Source organism: Mastigoproctus giganteus, chromosome 7 (genome assembly GCF_048544385.1).
Source record: "Mastigoproctus giganteus isolate SK-2022 chromosome 7, ASM4854438v1, whole genome shotgun sequence".
NCBI classification, from domain to species: Eukaryota; Metazoa; Arthropoda; class Arachnida; order Uropygi; family Thelyphonidae; genus Mastigoproctus; species Mastigoproctus giganteus.
Genome location: NC_143581.1, coordinates 123406803 through 123427093, shown reverse-complemented (window position 1 = coordinate 123427093; position 20291 = coordinate 123406803). Strand labels below are relative to the sequence as shown.

Genomic DNA, 20291 nt, shown 5'->3' with positions numbered 1-20291 from the left:
AGGTGATTATCCCCTTGTATAAGGCAATGTCTGGAGGCCTCATTTTAAGAAGGATGTAGAGCTGCTGGAACGAGTACAGAGAAAAGCAACAAGATTAGTGAATGGAACAAAGGGTTGCTCTTACGAAGAAAGCTTAAGTTTTGCAAATTACAGTGTCTGGAGACTAGGCACCAGCGAGGTGATCTGATAGAGGTGTATAAAGCCTTGAATGGTTTGAGCATGCTCAATGCCAATGGGATTTTTCCTCTTGCTCAGAATAGTCACCTTAGTGGGCATAAATTCAGATTGAGGAAAGACAGGTGTAGGATAGATGTGAGGAAATTTGCCTTTAGTTAGCGGGTAGTTGGTTGGTGGAACAGACTTCCATCCCTTGTTGTGGAATTTTATAGCCTAAATAAATTTAAGGCTCAGCTGGAGGGGTGAAATGGGAGTGGAGTTTTTTTTTTTTTTTTTTGGCTGATGCTGCATGGACTTGCTTTCTTGCATCATATGCCTCTACTAATGCTAATAGTTGCATGTACACCAATGCTAGAAGTATAGTAAATAAATTTGATGAATTTGAAGTGCTAGTTAAGACATCCAAGGCAGATTTCATTGGGATATTAAAGACATGGAGCCACTCAGATATAAGGGATGCAGAATTGGAATTTGGGGAGTACAATGTGTACAGAAAGCACATAGACAGGATTGGAAGGGAGGGGGTTATGCTGTTAGTTAAGAAACACATAAAATCTAAGCAAGTGCATCCAATTGACAGAGATGGACAGTGCAATGTTCAGTCAGTTTGGTGTGACATAAGCACTGGGAAAACAAAAATGAGGGTAGGAGTTTGTTGTAGACCTAATGACTCTGATGAGTACAATGAACAATTATACAGAGAAATAGTGGGCCAGTAAATCAAAGTGTCTTATAATGGGGGATTTTAAATTTCCAGATATAGAGTGGAACTCATGGGTTGATCACTCACTCACTAGCAAGGCTTTTGTGGATTTATTGGATGATTGTTTTCTACAGCAGCATGTTAGAGAGGCAACAAGAGGGAGTAACACTCTTGATCTAATTATCAGCGGTGATTATTCATGCATTAAGAATTTAAGGATAAAGGTCACTGCCACCACTAGGTTGTAGTGATCACAGTGTACTGATGTCGGATTTACTTAAAGGTGTAACTACCATCGGGGGTAAAGGGAAGGAGTTTTTGCGTTAGTGAAGGTGACGGTTAGTGACGGTTTTACCAACAGCAAATTCTAAATGGGAAGCATTGAAGGAAGTAATTTTGGAAGTGACTAAGCTTTGTGTTCCAACTAAGAAATACTGCTCTAGGTTTAGGCTCAAATGGATGAACTAATGAGACTCGTGGCAGAGAAGAAAAATGCATGGGATGCACATAAATTGTCAGGCGACACAGAAGCCTATGGTAGATACAAGTTTGTTGTTGTTATTTGTTATTTGGTTTTTAGGAGCATTAGCAACTAAGGCCATATTGCTCCGGGATATGCGGTGGTCATTCCCTGACCTTTCTGCATCCTCCGTATTTGGTGGTCACGGGCTCGAACCCCGGTCTAATCAAGAAGCGTGTGCTATGCACTGCTGCTCCTGCCCACCCGGGTACGGAGGCGCCTCCTTAGTTGCTAATGCTCCTAAAAACCAAATAACAAACAAACAAAACAAACAAACCCACATCTCACATCTAGCAGAGAAAATCAACAAATTTTCTTCCATGTTTATTCATAAGGCTCCACTCCTGAATTTCCAATCAAGAGTGGAACCTTAGTTTCAAAACTCTCAGATTGATATCCAAAGCCGCTGTACTACTCATTGCCACTTATGGTGCTGGGGCCTGGTTTCACCATGCCTATACTTTTGTATTAGCTTTATTTTTGATTTGGCGCATTATGGCCACAGCTGCCAATGTGCCATTAAAAAATCAAATCACCATCTTCACCATGACAGGCTTTGCACTATCCAGGACAAGCTTGACTCCATTCAGAGATCCTTCTTACTGGTCATCACACATACATGTTGCATGTGTGATGACCACTCCTGCCTTCCAAATTTTTGCTGGCTATCTATCCCTGAACTTATTCTTAATGTACAGAGGACTATCCTATAATGTCAGAAAAGGTCGCATCACAGAATTTGATGGCATATTCATAGATCCAGATGCCCTCCAAAACAGGAGAAAACACTATGTCTGCATATCTTGACTGAAAGATGGAAAGCTCAATGGAACTCTTCTACAAAAGCCAGAACAACATTTCAATTCTTTCCAACCCCTACTTCAATCAGCAACTCACTTCTAGTCTGCATACTTGCTTTATATTGACTTGGCATGGATTGCTCAACTCCAAGCTGTACTACTTTAATCTTTGTGCAACTGAACTCTGTCTCTATGGAGTACATGAAGACTCTGCCTATATTCTCTTCCACTGTCTTATCTACAAAATTTTCAGACAACTGTTTATCTGAACGGAACCTATCCTGCCTGGTCAAGAAGAAACCTTCATCAAGAGTAAACCAACTTCCACACTCTCCAGTTACTACACTACAAAAGTGGTTTCCCTTAGAAAAACTCTCTCGACTAGTGGAAACACCCAAGCACTTCCTGGCCTATCTCATCACACTTTAATGGATTCACCTGCTGACCTTGTTTTCTATTTTTTTATTATGAGTAGACATGTTGATTGCAATTATTTGAATTTGTACTTAGGCCTTAGTTGTGCTTAACTGTGCCTTTTTTTGTTTTTCCTTAGTGGTTAAGACTTGGGCAGCCTTGACCATGGGGTTTGCTGGTACCCACCGGTGTTGCATTCCCTCCAGTGGGTATGAGATTCACATCTATTCTTGGACCATTAGAACAGCAGAAGTTGGCTCATCTCCTCATGCTTTGGGACAGGCATTGGAAGTGGTCCTCTTAGTGTTCACTGCTTTCGGTAGCATTGGGGTTAATCAACACAGTAACATAACACAACATTACACATCACAAAAAGCATTCTACTCATTGCTGGCTTCTCTTTCTTTCTTTCTTTTTTTTATTTTATTTTTTACAGAGTTCTTCTCTTTTAACATCACAGAGTTCACTGGCAGAGTTGAATTGTAGTTCCAGGTGCTGCCACACAACTGATATATACATACATCCCTATATGTGAAATTTTGTATTACAGCTGCCACACCTTGAGTTTTCAGTTCAGAACATGAGATATGTTCTGAACTAAAACAACCTCTTCAGACACTTCAAGGAAGTCCCATTCTAGGATCATGCCTCAGGATGAGTTCAATGTCCTGTGGGGTGTTATCATAATTGGCATTCCCCAATACAGGTGGCTAGGAGGAACTATTCAGAGTTTATCACACTTGTTTTCAACTAGGATGTCCACAAATTTTACAGATTTAGGGTAGTCTACCAACTCTTACAAATTCTCCTGAATAAAGAAGATTGACATGAGTTTCTTATTGGGTGGAATGAATCATCAGGTATCTGCATGTTGGACCTGATATAGTTTCATTCTGGGTCTCTTCATTGATGTGACATTATCTGTTTTAATGGCATGATTATCTGGTAGGGACTGTGTTGGCATCCCAGGAGAAGGATTTAGATTATCAGGATTCATAGCAAGTTTTATTTTGTTTCAGTTATCAGGATCTCTACCCACTAGAGAACCCGAATGGGAAGCCCCACTATCTGGCAAGCAACAAATCTCAGCCATTCCCCCTTTCTGAGTTTCCACGAGTTGCAGTGCACTCATGAAAACTAGGAAAAGGGATCTTCGATAGCAAATATGCCGGATTCCTATGATGTTAGGTTGGAACCTAGGTTGTGAGCATTGGATCCGAGTAATGGTAATCATGCAATGGAAAGTCCCATAACTACATAGAGGTGCTCACATCGAGAAGTGTGAATGATGGAGATAGTCTGTGTAGATGTAAAAAAAGAAAACTGACAGTTATGATTATCTGAAATTAATATTTTTGAACAATAGTACAACCTAGCATCAGGTTTGAGACAATAATGAAATATTCAACTTTACACATTAGAGAATTTGAATATATTTTAGTTTCAATTTTAATTTTACCAATAGGAATAAAGGTGTGTAACTTTTGGAACAGCAAAATTCATTTCATTCTTAGAATTTCCTGGAACATAATTTCATAAAATTTCCTATAACAGCACAAGCCTGATTGAACTTGTTTCAGTGTTTCAATTTTTCAATGATGTGGTCCCATAGTGAACCATTTCTGAATTCTGTTTCATGTCAGCATAGGATAAAATAATTTGTTTTTTGTATAACGAACAGCTTACCACTAGAAAAATAGATACATTTTTATGTTTGCAATATACGTGATACCTTCAAAAAGTTCCCAGAATCACATGCTGCTATTTAAATGATTTGCACTATGGCTGTGAGGTTTTGTGGGTTGTTGGCATTGACTTTGGTGGGCATGCATGTGAAATAGGAACTGCCTCAACCACTTCACTTGTGTGTCACAGCTAATTGATTGTGGAATGCTGCAGTTTAAATAGCATGATAACATCAAGTTCTTCTTCAAACTTGGGAAAAGTGTTACAGAGACACTGTAAGCATTACAGAAAGTTTATGGAGAGAATGTTCTTGGAGAGAATGGTTTGAAGAAAATAGCAGTTTATGAGTGGTTTAATCAGTTTAAAAACAAATAGGAAGATAAATCTAGCAGTGGATGCCCTTCAATGTCATGAAAGTGAAGGAACTCATGCAAAATGATAAGTGAATGACTGTTGTTGAGATTGCTCATGAAGTCAGGCCGTCTATAGGCTCAGTATACACAATCCTGAAGCAAGATTTGAGTGCGTGCGTGTGTGTGCAAAGTTTATTTTCCACATTTGATGCCGGATGATCAAATGGACTGCAGGCAAGCCACTGGAGCTGATTTGTTCAAAAAACCTACATAGGATCTGAGCTTCCTAAGGAAAGTGGTCACCGGGAATGAGAGTTGGGTATTCACTTACAACTCCAAGACCAAGGTAGAATCACCGAAATGGTTCACAGAAATTTCTTCCTGGCCCAAGAAGTCTCGTGGAACAAAATCCCAATTTTGACATGCTGATCAAAAATAATCATTTTTTCCAACTATGAGGGCATAGTATACCATGAATCTGTGACTAGAGGGAGAAGAATTACTGCTGCTTACTATGCTGAGGTTTTGTCATATTTTCATGAGAATGTGAGATGAAGACAACTTCAAAAATAGAATGTCTGGATCCTGCACCATAACAATTCGCCCAGTCATACGGTGATGGCAGTTCAGCAGTTTTTGGCTGCAAAAAAAAATCATAATCATGCAGCAGCCTCCCTACTCTCCCCTGAACTTGTACTGTCTGACTTCTAGCTGTTCCCTATACTGAAAATGGGGCTTTATCGTTTTACTACAGTGTATGACATCAAAACAGCCCTACCCTATGTACACTAAAAAAAAAAACACAATTTTAAAGAATGTTTCTTAGTTTAGAAAGACTGATGGAGCAGAAGATAGATACTTTGAAGGTGATTTAAGGAGGATACTTTGAAGGTTTTAATGACTATGTATCATTACTAAACTGGTGATTTTATGATTATTATTATCCACATACACTACAAAAGGAAACCCAAAGATACTTATTGCCCAATGGTATTATTGAACTTCATCATAAATGAATAGCTTTCTAAAAAATTACAAATTGCAGTCCATTCTGGTAATTTGGGACACATCGGGACTAGTGCATTTTGGCCCGATTAAGCGGCTGCCCCAATTATCCGAAGTTTCACATAAATAGTTAAATATACAATGTACTCCCCCTTTACAATCAAATCATGTTACGACAAACTCAACATAGTAAAGTACCGTTCACTATACGATGTGCAGTAAGCGCCGGTCATTGTGATCACATTTGTGAATTGAATCTTAATTCTATTAAACAGTGATTCTAATTGGCGAAAATAGGAGGAATATTATCCACGGACTATAAAAGCAAAGATATATTAAGCAGAAATTTACCCTTTATTACCTTACCAATTAAAAAATACGTGAAATTCAGAAGAATATACGTGATAATTGGAATAATTAATACGTACTGTAATATGTACATACTAACTAGCTAGTTGACATTTCTGTTCACTGATATTTGTGGGTGGGGTTAAAATTTAAAACAGTAAAAAGATAAGCAATCAATAACAAAGAACATCGCACACACAAATTGCAAGTAACACAATACGCGCAAGTGAGAATGGAGTAACAAGTTACAAAGCTTTAAAAATAGGAATGAAGAGAAGATCTGAAAATTAAATTTTTTATATGACTGAAGATTTCATGGAAGTGTAAACGCATTTCATCATAATAACCCACAGAATTCCAGCTGTTGGTGTTATCGCAAATTCAGTAAGATCGAGTTTACTGTCCGTTTATGATAGATTTCACTAACAGAAAAGTCCAATAAACAGGTGACTGCTAATGTTTTTATTGTTTTAGGTTGTGACCTCCAGAATTTCGACCGAACCACGTGGTACCGTCGGAGACAATCATAGGGTAATCTCCAGTGCTGCGGTCTACCGCCCCGATTAAACGGCATGCTGTCTCAATTAAGCGAAGTAAACCCTGGCTATTTTCTCAATTGGTTTCTGTTTTTTTAAGATTTGTCCCAAATAAATGGCTGCCCCAATTAACCGGTGGCCCAAATAACCGGAATCCACGGTACTATGAATTCTTTGTGTTGTAGCTTGATTTCAAGTTGCTTTGGAAAGTTGACTGTTGTGTTGCTCTGAAAGGATGGCATAGCAATGATTTCAATTTTTCAAAAAAATATATCTGGGAATTTATCCACTGACTGAGCTAATGATTTCTGAGTGATGTTGAACTAGAACAGCAATCACACTAAAACACTCACTGAGGGGAGGAGGAGGAATGATTAGCAGTGATAGCACACATCCTAACCTAAATCCATAAATTTTAAAAAGAGGAATTGGAGGGAAATGCAGACCCAATGAACAATACTCACAAACACCACAGACCCAGAAAACAGCACACAAGCACTATGTACACCAGTAGCACCCTAAGACATCAGAACCAGAATAGGCCTTGGGATGAACAGCTTTATTGGATCCACCTTTCACCTTCAATTTTCTGTTTTTCTATAACTTATGAATGTGGTCTGGGTCAGGACAACTGATTCATTTGCACCACCTGATGCTCCTGCTCATACATGCAAGAATACAATATTTAGGGGGTGCAATCCAACAGACCTTGAAAACCTAATGTGCAAATTTGGGTGTCTGTCTCTGAGCAGTGTGTGTGTATTTTTTTACAAATTATTTAATACAAGCCTCTTTTGAGCATGTTTCTTTTGTGTATTAACTTTCATAGAAACATAACCTTTCTTTCTCTGTATCAATCTGCTGACATTAACAATAAAATCCATGCAGCAAGTCTCTTGTTTTTATATTTTCTCTGGTTTGGGATTTGGACAGGAAAAAAATTCCCTTCTCTCTAATAAGCAATTCTATCTTCCGAACCACATAGTTTGAAGTTTTAAAGCTAATTTTTGTTAATTCCAATTGTTTTTGACAATACAGTATTGATTTGTAATTTTCATCTATTTCTTAGTTTCAATAAATTCTTCTTTTAAATGAACAGTTTATAGTGAAACTTTATAGTTGAAGCAGTTTTTTATATTTTAACATTAAACTACTTTGATTCACACAGTCTCTTCTTGTTCTTCTTGTTGATGGGGCTTTCACTATTTGATTATTTTGAGTGGCCAACCCACAAATTCCATTCAATACGTGAAAGGTTAAAATCCCCATCATAAGACATTTTGATCTACTGGCCCACTCTATTTTTCTGTGTAGCTGCTTTTTATACTCATTCAAAGGCCTATAACACACTCCTATGTCAATTGGATAAACTGTCTTAGATTTAATATGCTTCTTAATTAAGAGCATAACCTCTCCCCGCTCCTTTCTGTACCCATTGTACTCAACATATTCAAATTCTGCATCCTATGTCTGAATGACACCTTGCCTCTGATATCCCTACAATGTCTGCATTTGATGACTTAATTAGTACTTCAAATTCAAATTTATTTACATACCAACTTATTTAAATGGTATGCCAATTTATTTAAATGGGTTAAACACCATCCCTCTTGGATATTGTCACATATCACAAATTGTCACAAAGGGGTGCTCTTACAAAGAAAGGCTTAAGTTTTGCAAATTACAGTGTCTGGAGTCAAGGCACCGGCGAGGTGATCTGATAGAGGTGTATAAAGCCTTGAATGGTTTGAGCATGCTCAATGCTGATGGGATTCTTCCTCTTGCTCAGAATAATCACCTGAGAGGGCATAAATTCAAATTGAGAAATTGAGAAATTGATAGACGTGAGGAAATTTGCCTTTAGCCAGCGGGTGGTTGGTTGGTGGAATAGACTTCCATCCCTTGTCGTGGAAGTTGATAGCCTAAATAAGTTTAAGGCTCAGCTGGACAGGTATTTCGAACGAACAGAGGGGTGAAGTGGAAGTGGTTATTTTTTATTTATTTATTTTTTTTTATTTATTTATTTATTTATTTTTTGGCTGATGCTGCATAAGCTTGCTTTCTTGCATCAAATGCCTCTACTAATGCTAATATGCTTTTCGTGTTCTAAATGAATTAATTTTTATTTGTTACTCAGGGCCCTTCTCCCCTTTGGAACGAAACAAATAAAAACCTACATAAAAATATACAACTACTACAAACTAGAAAATACTCTAGTGAAACCACTATTATTGTTCAGGAGGATGATGTTCAATAATCATATAAAAGAATATTTTATAATTTCGTTGACTTTACCTGTAGATGGACATCCCTAGTTCCACTATTGCAATATGCTGCTTTGCTCTTGAGGTAATTACGTAGATTTTTTTCCGTTTCATCTTTACAATCCATTTCTTCTGCTACAGCATCAATGGACTCAAAATATACAACTTTTACAAGAGTTCCCCCAATATCCATTCCGAACCATGGCATGGCTAAAATATTAAGAATTAAATGAACATCAGTAATATTCTAATTATACACTGTAATATCAAGAAAAAACTGTTAATGAAATCTCACATTAATGTTTTCCATAATTTAAACACGATTCAGTATTTAAGAATTAAATTTTAAATTCAAGAAAATGTTAATTTAGGCAATATTGTGCTCTTCATTTACTTGATCCACACAGCTGAAACTCCCAATATGTTGGGAGTTTCAGCTGTGTCCCTGCTCAAGAGAATAAGGGGTGCAAGAAAAGAAGGAAATGGAATTTGAAAGTACTAAAGACTGCACTAGCTGGAGATTTCAGAGAGGCAATTGACAGGGAGATTGCGGAGGGGGAGGAATATAAGAAGTGAAGAAGAGATGGAAAAGGTTTAAAAATATTGTAGTAGGAGTAGCAGAAAGAAAATTAGGTACAGTAAATCAGAAAAAAATAAGGAAACCATGGATCACAAAAGAAATGATAGATAAAATGGAGAAGAAGAGAAAATGGAAGCACCAAAGTTCAAAAGAGGCAAGGATTGAATACATGTATAGTTAATTTAATAGAGAAAAGACAAAAAAGAAAGGTGGATTTCCTTTCTGAGGATTTGCTTACTTTGCAAATGTTTTAATAGAACAAAATTGAGAAATCCAGAAAAAGATAACACAACTCAATGATAAATCCCCCCAATCCCCCCCTCTACTGTTGTCAAATGAAATGAATAAGAACTCTCTTCTTCCAAATTTATTGCAAATGCTAAGAGAAGCATTCACCCAAGTATACTCAACAGCTGTGTGTGTGTGATCAAGACATCCAAAAAAATTAAAACTGCGATAGAAAAGGGTAAAGTAAATTTTAACACAAATTCACCTATACCTCATAACCACCCCTTCACAATATATCAGAGAAGAAAAATGCATGGGATACAATAAATAATATAAATTATCAGGTGACACAGAAGACTATGGTAGATATAAGGTAGTCTGTAATCAAGTCACAAAGGAGATTAGTCAAGCAAAGGATGCAAAGAAAAACAGCAAAGACTTCTTTACTTATATAAACTCTAGAAGAAAGGAGATGAATCAAATTGGTTCACTTGATATCGGCAGTTCGATCATTGATGAACCTGCTGAGGTAGCTGTCAAACTGAATGAGTATTTTGCATCTACATTCACACATAAGGAAGTCTGTAGAGAAGTGAAGGCCAGCTTATCAAACTCTAGCAGGGAGCTAAATGATTTTGTAATAACTGAGAGCAAAATGGAAGAGAACTTGTTGAAATTGAACATAAAAAAGGCACCTGGGATGGATGGAATCTATCCAGTTATATTAAAGAAGTAAACAAACTCTTAACCATAATTATGAAAGCTTCTTGGATTCAAAGCAGGTCCCCATGGACTAGAGATGTGCAAATGAATCCCAAATTCACAAAGGGGGATCAAAGGGTGACACAAGTAATTACAGACCTGTTAGTTTAAAGTTCTGTTCCAGGGAAAATAATGGAGTTACTAGTTAAAGAAGCACTGCAGGATCATTTAGACAAGACTGCAATTACAGTTCAGACACAGCTTGCATTTGTTAAGGGGAAGTCTTGTCTGACAAATTTGATTGAATACTACAATGTGGTCACAAAGGAATAATTTTGATATCATATACTTGGATATCAGGAAAGCTTTTGATACTGTTGCACATGAAAAACTACTGTATAAATTGGAGCAGCATGGCATTAAGGGCAAGTTGCTACGATGGATAAAAGGATAGTTGTGTGGGAAAAGACAGAGTGGTAATCAATGGACACTGCTCTTAATGGACTAATGCTATTAGTGGAATCCCCCAGGGTTCAGTGTTGGGCCCAGTGTTGTTTTCTGTATTTATCAATGATATTGATGAAGGTAATCAGGGTTAATGTCTAAGTTTGCAGATGATACAAAGGTTGCAGGGTTGTTAATGACAGCAATGATAGTATGCTACTGCAACAGGATCTAGAAAAGTTGAGCAGATGGGCTGAGAGGTGGCAACTGAAGTTTAATATTGACAAATGTAAAGTGCTGCATATGGGTAGCAGTAACCCCAGAGTAATGTACCAACTGTATGGTACTACACTCAGGGTAGTAGAGAATGAAAAGGCTCTGGGGGTAATTATTTATTTATTTTTAAGTTGTTGGTGCATCAGCTTCTGTGGCCATATTGCACCTTCCAAGGTTTTTTTTTTTGCATTTTTTTACTCTGATCCAAGCCCGAGGAGGGATTCGAACCCGCGACCTTTGGGTTGCCAGGCAGGCACTTTACCTACCCGGCTAGCCCGGTCGACTGCAGTCAGATATGAAGTTTTTTAAGCAGTGCAGACAGGCTGCAAGAGTAGCTCATGGTGTCTTATCAATGATATACAGAAATTTCGCTAGCTCGGATAAGGAGGTGATTATCCTCTGTATAAGGCAATGGTCAGGCCGAACCTTCAGTACTGTGTACAGGTCTGGAGGTCTCATTTTAGGAAGGATGCAAAATTGCTAGAATGAGTACAGAGAAGGGCAAAAAGATTGGTGAGGGAAATGAAGGGGTGCTCTTACCAAGAAAGGCTTAAGTTCTGCAAATGTCTGGAGACTATGCACTTTGGAGGTCATCTGATTAACATATGTATAAGGCCTTGAATGGCTTGAGCAGACTCAATTCTGATGGGATTCTTTCTCTTGATCAGATTACTCACCTGAGGGGACATAAATTCAAATTGAGGATAGACAATTGTAGGATAGATGTGCAGATTTGCCTTTAGCCAGCGGGTGGTTTGATAGTTGGAGCAAACTTCCATCTATCACATGGAGGTCGAAAACTTAAATAAGTTCATGGCAGAACTAGACAAGCATTTTAGGGTGAATGGATGGGTGAAATGGGAAGGGGTTTTTTTTGGCTGATATAAGCTTGCTTTCTTGCATCATATGCCTCTAACTAATGCTAATTTTAATACCTGAATTACAAGAATCAGGATCAAAAACAAAATAGCAGAGCAGTTCTCATAGCATATATTGTATGACATTGAAATACTTATATGATACAGCCCTACATTTACTGCTAAACTTATATAATCAAAAATTCACTGAGAATGTTCTGTCCCAGTTCCTGGTGACACTCAGTTGTTCTGGCCTTTCTAAAACCAAGGAAAGACCACAATATTTATCATAATCATCGACTAAGATCTTACTTTGTCTGGGGAAAACATTATAAAAACTGGTATCTCATATCACAGAATCTTGTGTATAATCATCAATATGGCTTTTATAAAAACAAGCCTCCTTAGATTTCATGATCAAAGATGAATCAAGTATATGAAATGGATTTATCAGAAAGGAACATCTAGTCATGGTTTGCATAGATATTAAGAAAACTTTCAACACCACCTAGTATTTTGATATTCTTAAAGACACATTCTTTTGGACTACATAGCAATCTCTCACATCTGATTTTAAATTTTTTACAGAATAGAACTTTTCAAGTATGCCATTGCAGTGCTCTCTTTCTCGGCCCTTTGTTCTGCAGAAAGGAGGACCTCAGGCGTCAGTCCTAAATGCAATACTATTTGCAATTAGAATTAATTATATGACAAAAACATCCCCAATTACAGTTGAGTTCCAACTCTATGCAGATGATCTTACTATCTCTTGTTACTCTCAGAATACAAATACCACAAAAAGACTTTCAGATCTCAATAAATAATATCTCTTTATGGATGATGCAGAATGTACACATTGTCATAGAATCTGTGTCCATTCTTGCAATACATTTTTGCAGGAGGCGAAAGCTGCATCCTAAACCTGAACTACAGTTGGATAATTTTGTGATACCAATTCTCAAACAGCATTCAATTTATGGGTCTAATTTTCAACAGCAAGCTGAACTTTCGCGAACATATAAAATATATATGCACCAAGTGTTTAAAGAAATGAATTTACTTAGAACTATCTCTGCTATTTCATCTATGTGATTTTACTTCATCTGTATTGAGCCCTAATCAGATCCCATTTAGATTATAGTACTCCAGTATGTAACTCTGCAAGAGCAAGTATCTTAAGATGATTTAACGCTTTTCAGCAACTGCCTTCAGAACTGTTCTGGAAGCATTCAGAACTTCTCCCAGTTTAGAGTTTATATATATGTATATAAATGATAGGAGGTTATGCTTTAGTATGGAGAGAGAACAGCAGGTAGTGTAATCAACCAATGAAATTGGTTGATTACACCACCTGCTATTACACTACCAATGAAAAGATAAAAATGGAAAGGCAATCATGACTGCCTTTCCATTTTAAGTAACCCATTGGTTGATTACACTACCTGCTGTTCTCTCTCCATACTTAAGCATAACGTCCTATCATTTATTTATTTATAGTCATTGGGTGCCTTCTACTCTACATAGTAGTAACCCAGATCTATATTCCTTTATATATTCCTCTTATTATATCTCCTGTATCTATTACTTCTATTCTATATATATATATATGGGGCTATCCTTCTCATCCTGTTCACCAGTACTGATATTTCTGAAATGCAGTATATAATGGCATTACAGAAATCAACCCAAGGCAAATAAACCTGCTTGTATTAAATGAAAGTATTGACCTAATGCTGGAATATTCACTATGATAAAATCTTTCAAGAAACATATATATACCTGACCGACCATGATAAAAGTACTTGCCTATGTTCAATAATTATTTCATTCAAAGAGGAAGTGATCCCTCACAAGACATAACAGTATACGTCACTAAGCTCATGTGGAGACCTATTCTTAATTCTTCCCTAAAATACAGTCAGACCTCTCTTTAACAAACTTCCAATATAGCGAATTTTTCTGAATTCCCCTTTGTCATTGCATTGAAAATAGTTTCCATATGACAAAGAAAATTTCCATATAACGAACTGATTTCAAGAGACCTGGGTGAGCATTGTTCGCACCTCTGGCCTTTAGGAAATAGAGCTGATGCTGTAGAAAGCATGAATTAAGAGCTAAATGGATTAAGAATTAATCTCTTTAGCTTTTAAGAGTTAAAGGGATTAATTCTTAAGAGCTAAAACATTTTGCAATTTAGTGGTGCCCATAAAACCTATACAACCGCCTCTACTGTACCGAGAAGTCCTGCTGGTCAACTGCTAACAGCCAGTGACAAAGATTAAGGCAATTCCTGGTGTGGACACTGGCTCTGGTCAACCTATTTTCTACTGTAAGCACCCTATTAGAGAATTAGGATAGAGTGATTTTCCTTTATCCTGGGAATTCATCTGTTGTTTCACAAAAACGAGTCATCCAAACTTTCACTAAATTTAACCTATCTCTGTTTACATGGTAGGTACAAGTGGTCCCTAAATCAGTTTTGTTTTAGCTGCTATGCAAAGTAACCTTACCAAAGAAATCCTTGAGTGTAGTGGAAAAAGTGGAAGTGCTTAATAGTGTAGATAGGGACATTAAAAAAAAAAAAAAAGAAAAAAAGAAATTGCTTTAAAATTTGGTATCCCTGCCAGTAGCATGTCAACCATTCTGAAAAACTGTCGATTCTCAAACTGTTTGAGGAAATGGGACCAAGTCGGAAGCGTGTGAAATTATGCCTGTATGAAGATTTAGATGAAGCTGTTTTTTAAGTGGGTGAAGTTGATTCGAGACCAAAACATGTTGATACCAGGGCCATTAATAAAAGAAAAGGCTATGGAATATGCGGCGCCTCCGTAGCCAGGTGGGAAGGAGCAGCAGTGCGTAGCACACGCTTCTTGATTAGACCGGGGTTCGAGCCCGTCACCACCAAATACGGAGGATGCGGAAAGGTCAAGGAATGACCACCGCATATCCCAGAGCAATATGGCCTTAGTTGCTAATGCTCCTAAACACCAAATAACAAACAAACAAACAATATGGAATATGCATCTTTTCTGGGGCATAAAACATTCCAATCCAGTTCTGATTAGCTGGAAAAATTTAAAAAGTGCCATGGTTTACTCGAAAAAGTATTTCTGGTGAAAGTGGAGTTGTAATCAAAGAAGACTGTACCCATTGGAAAGAAAAATTTTTGAAAAAAATTATGGAGGACTAAGAGCACAAAGACATTCAATGTTGATGAAACAGGTCTATTTTTTAAATGTTTGCCAAACAAGACACTGACTTTTAAAGGTGATAAATGTTTAGGTGGTAAAATAGTAAGGAGATAATTACATCTTGGTTGGTGCAAACATGGCTGGTAATGAAAAACTGAAGATTTTGATAAAAAAGTAAGTAAAACTAAAGCTTTTGGTAAAAAGTAAAAAGCTTTAGGCAAAAGTAAACAACCCCAATGTTTCAAAGGAGTAAAGTCATTAAAATTGGATTACAACTACAAAAAAAATCTTGGATGTCAAGTGAAATTTCTCAACAGTAGATTTTAAATTTCAATAGAAAGATGGCGAAAGAAAACAGAAAACTTGCACTGATTGTCAATAATTGCCCTGCCCACCTTTACTCTGTAATTTTCAAAATTACAGAGTAAAGGTAAATTTCGAAACTTATAAGAGAGAAGTTTGTTTTCTTCCCCATGAATACTGCTAAACTGCAGCCAATGGACAAAAGCATTATCAAGAAATTGAAAATGCACTACTGAAGGTGCATACTGAAAAAAAATTATAGCGAGGATAGAAATCAACCAATATATTCTGTTATAGATTTGCAGAGTGCATCTCAGAGTTGGCAAAAGTGTGACGGAAACAACTATTAAAAATTGTTCAAAAAAGCAGGTTTTTGCTAAAATGCCAATTAACAGCGATGAGAGGAATGAACTACTACAAGATATTGAGCAATCTTGGAGAGAACTCCAAGCAAGAGGTTTTTAATCAGTGAAGAAATTGTTCTTGACGAATTTTTAGCGGTTGATAATGATGTCATAGTAGCTGAATATCCAAATGACTCCACCATTTTGGAGTCACCCAAATATTTTATGAAATAATTATTAAAAGTGTACTAATACATTGTGCTCATCATGTAAGTAGTCATTTCTTAATATATACAGTCCATTCCGGTTATTTGGGACACATCGGGACTAGTGCATTTTGGCCCGATTAAGCGGCTGCCCCAATTATCCGAAGTTTCACGTAAATAGTTAAAAATACAATGTACTCCCCCTTTACAATTGATTCACTGTACAATCAAATCAATGCCGCCAAATTATAACCAACGTCTAAATTCTACTGGTTTTGTGCAAATCTCTAAGATATCTAACACTATCAGCTTTTATCTAGCATTACATGTCTAAATTTAATAACATCAAAATTTTGCCCGACCTATTTGGCCTTTAACACATCTCTTTAGTGTTCAACCCTAACCAGCAATTTCCTAACAGCAATCCCATTAAGCATTAATGTCAAATGCATAAACTTTTTTTTTTTTTTTAAATAGGCCCTAGCCACTGAAATCCCAGGAAACTAGGTGGCAGGACCTGCCAGAGCAAATTGTTGTGATACTGGATACACCCGGCTAGCCTCCACGTGGCAGGGTATGGGCAACGTCGGGCCCCACTAGGGGCCTGGCGGCCAATAAGCCGGATAAACAATGGGCACAACATATCACACTGCACAGACACGACCCACACACTTTCAAGTCTCTGGCTTGACAGTGTATTGTCCTCGATACAGCGAAACACACGCGGAGATGGGAGAAATCCCAGGTGCCGTCTGACACAAACATACCTTATGTACAATCAAATCACGTTACGACAAACTCAACATAGTAAAGTACCGTTCACTATACAATGTGCAGTAGCGCCGGTCACTGTGATCATGTTTGTGAATTGAATTTTAATTCTATTAAACAGCAATTCTAATTAGCGAAAATAGGAGGAATATTACCACAGGCTATAAAAGCAAAGATATATTAAGCAGAAATTTACCCTTTATTACCTTACCAATAAAAAAATATGTGAAAATCGGAAGAATATACGTGATAATCGGAATAATTAATAAGTACTGTAATATGTACATACAAACTAGTTGACATTTCTCTTCACTGACATTTGTGGGTGGAGGTTAAAATTTAAAACAGTATAAAGATAAGCAATCAATAACAAAGAACATGGCACACACAAATTGCAAGTAACACAATACGCACAAGTGAGAACAGAGTAACAAGTTACAAAGCTCTAAAAATAGGAATGAACAGAAGATCTGAAAATTAATTTTTTTTATATGATTGAAGATTTCATGGAAGTGTAAACACATTTCACCATAATAACCCACAGAATTCCAGCTGTCGGTATTATCGCAAATTCAGTAAGATCGAGTTTACTGTCCGGTTATGATAGATTTCACTAACAGAAAAGCCCAATAAACAGGTGACTGCTAATTGTTTTATGGTTGTGACCTCCAGAATTTCGACCGAACCACGTGGTACCGTCGGAGACAATCATAGGGTAATCTCCAGTGCTGTGGTCTCCTGCCCCAATTAAATGGCATGCTGTCCCAATTAAGTGAAGTAAATTCTGGCTATTTTCTCAATTGGTTTCTGTTTTTTAAGATTTGCCCCAAATAAACAGCTGCCCCAATTAACCGGTGGCCCAAATAACTGGAATCCACTGTATATGCATTAATAAATTAACTGCTTTAAAATGTTAGAAAATTTTTTCATTCAGACTTATTTCCCATTTATTGCCGATTGTTTACTATATTTCTGAATGTTGAATTACATTCAGAAATGTAATTAAAGATGTTAGGTAGTTCCCGACTTTACGAATTAATTCATTCCTAGCACGTGCTCATAAAGCAGGAATTTATTTCCCATAAATGTAATGTTCAAAACAGGGGTAAAGAAATTTGAACATTACATCCCATAGATGTGATTTTCAAATTTCATTGTTGAACAAAAATGTTCAACAATATCATGTTATAATATTATTATTATTAGCTATATGGTGCAAGGAAGCCTGAGGCTTATGCTGCACCAGCCAAAAAAAAAATTTCAGAATTCCCTGAGAGAGAGAGAGAGAGAGAGAGAGAGAGAGAGAGAGAGAGAGAGAGAGATGGAAGTAGAAGGGAATCACCAAGAAAGATGATATCCAGCTAAGGACTCTGGGTGTGCTAAGCCCATACTCACCAGATGCTCCCCCTGGGGTTGTGTCATACAAACGTTAAAGAATGTTTATTCTTCATCATCATCAACTAAATGCACACTCATTGAGGGTTCATCACTCATTGCTGGTTCAGCACTCGTTGATAGTTCATCAACGAGTGTGCATTTAGTCAATGATGATGGATAAACATTCTTTAACATTTGTATGACATAAATAATTTCTTTATTATTATAATTTGAACTCCTTGTGCTTGTTGGAAGCACAAGGAATCTTTATAAATCTCATGATAGCATGCATAAGCATTTTTTAAACCTGAAGCAGTAACTTTTCTAGTGCGCTCGAAATTTGAATCTTGTGACCCAAACATTTCAATTGCTTTTTCTGTGTGTTGAAAAGCTTCATCAAGCCCCCTGAGAGTGAAGGAATGAACAGGAGTTTCAGATGTTAAATCTTCTTCTTCCTCAGCTTACTGACATTTTACCATTTCGAGGAGGTCTTTTTGTGAACTCTCCATGTGTGCTTGAAGCAGATCAGTGACGTCAGCAGTAGAAATCTTAAGCTACAATTGGTTAGCAATATTAAACGCTTCTGTTTCATTTTCATTTCATGGTGTCTTGTCAGTGATATACAGGAATTTTTCTAGCAGGGAAAGGAGGTGATTATCCCCTTGTATAAGGCAATGGTCAGGCCACACCTTGAGTACTGTATACAGGTCTGGAGGCCTCATTTTAAGAAGGATGTAGAGCTGTTGGAATGAGTACAGAGAAGGGTAACAAGATTAGTGAAAGGAACAAAGGGTTGCTCTTATGAAGAAAGGCTTAAGTTTTGCAAATTACAGTGTCTGGAGACTAGGCACCTGCGAGGTGATCTGATTGAGGTGTATAAAGTCTTGAATGGTTTGAGCATGGTCAATGCTAATGGGATCCTTCCTCTTGCTCAGAATAATCGCCTGAGAGGGCATAAATTCAAATTGAGGAAAGACAGATGTAGGATGGATGTGCGGAAGTTTGCCTTTAGCCAGCGGGTGGTGGATTGCTGGAACAAACTTCCGTCTGTCGTAGAAGTTGATAGCTTAAATAGATTCAAGGCAGAATCTAATGCTAATTTTGTATGATCCCTGATGGTTCTTGAAATCCTTCAAAATTATCAATAAACTGAGGAAGAGTTTATTCCAAACACCCTTCAAATTTATCCCCCTTAATAAGCTGGATAAAATTTAAAATAGGACAAGACAGCGAAAATGAAGATCGACGCAACCACTCTTTGTAATCAGCATGATAACTGCTTCACATTATGAGTCAAAGCAGATGAGACTCTCTCATCTGCCTGAACAAATATATGCATAGTACACTGAGTGAACAGAAATCATGGGATACCTACCTAGTAATGGGTAGGCCCGCCATTCACCTGGATAAGGGCAGTGACACAGTGAAGCACTGAGTCCACTAGTTTCAAGAAAGTGTTCCACAGGTATTTATTCCATGTTTCTGCACTGCTGTCCATAATTACGTCACATTCCTGGGTGGAGGATCAAAAGCTTGGAAGGACCTTTCCTCGGCATCCCAAAGATGCACCGCAGGGTTCACGTCCAGTGAATGGAGAGGCCATTCCATGGTGGTAAAATCTGTGGACCATGGTGGTAAAATCTGTGGAATGCTCTTCAAACCATGTTCTAGTCACCATGACTTTGTGGGGAGGCACACTGTCCTGCTGGAAGAATCCATTGGCCTGTGGGTGCATGATGACCATGAAGGGATGCAATCGTCTGCAATGACAGACACAACCTTGACCGTTCAGAGATGCATCTAGATGTACCAGAGGTCTCAACGTGTGCCAGTTGAACACACCACAGACCATTAACGACTGTCCATTAAGGGATGCAATGGTCTGGAATGATGGACATGTAACCTGGACCATTAAGCAATGCATCTAGATGTATCAGAGGTCCCAATGCATGCGAGTTGAACATGCCCCAGACCATTACCAACCTGAACAGTTCCTTGTTGACATGACAGGTGCATAGCTTCATGCAGTTTCCACCAGATACGCACGCTACCGTCCACTTGAAATAACTGGAAACAGGACTCAACGGACCAGAAGACCCATCTCCAATCATCCAAGGTCCAGTGCCGATGTTCTTTCGCCCAGTTACTGACCATCCAGTGGACCGGTAGAGTCCTGCGTCATGTTGTTAGCAATGGGATTCTGGTG

General features: G+C 37.7%; 1 protein-coding gene across 1 annotated transcript in view; it reads right to left on the bottom strand.

Annotated features, from left to right (window-relative positions):
• The window catches only part of LOC150083179 (pantothenate kinase 3-like), a 233580-nt gene that overhangs the window by 115405 nt on the left and 97884 nt on the right, over positions 1-20291 (bottom strand). Inside the window, exon 3 of the mRNA XM_090377087.1 lies at positions 8838-9016. Within this exon, the coding sequence (XP_090233213.1) occupies positions 8838-9016 (179 nt within the window). The remainder of the gene's footprint in view (positions 1-8837; positions 9017-20291) is intronic.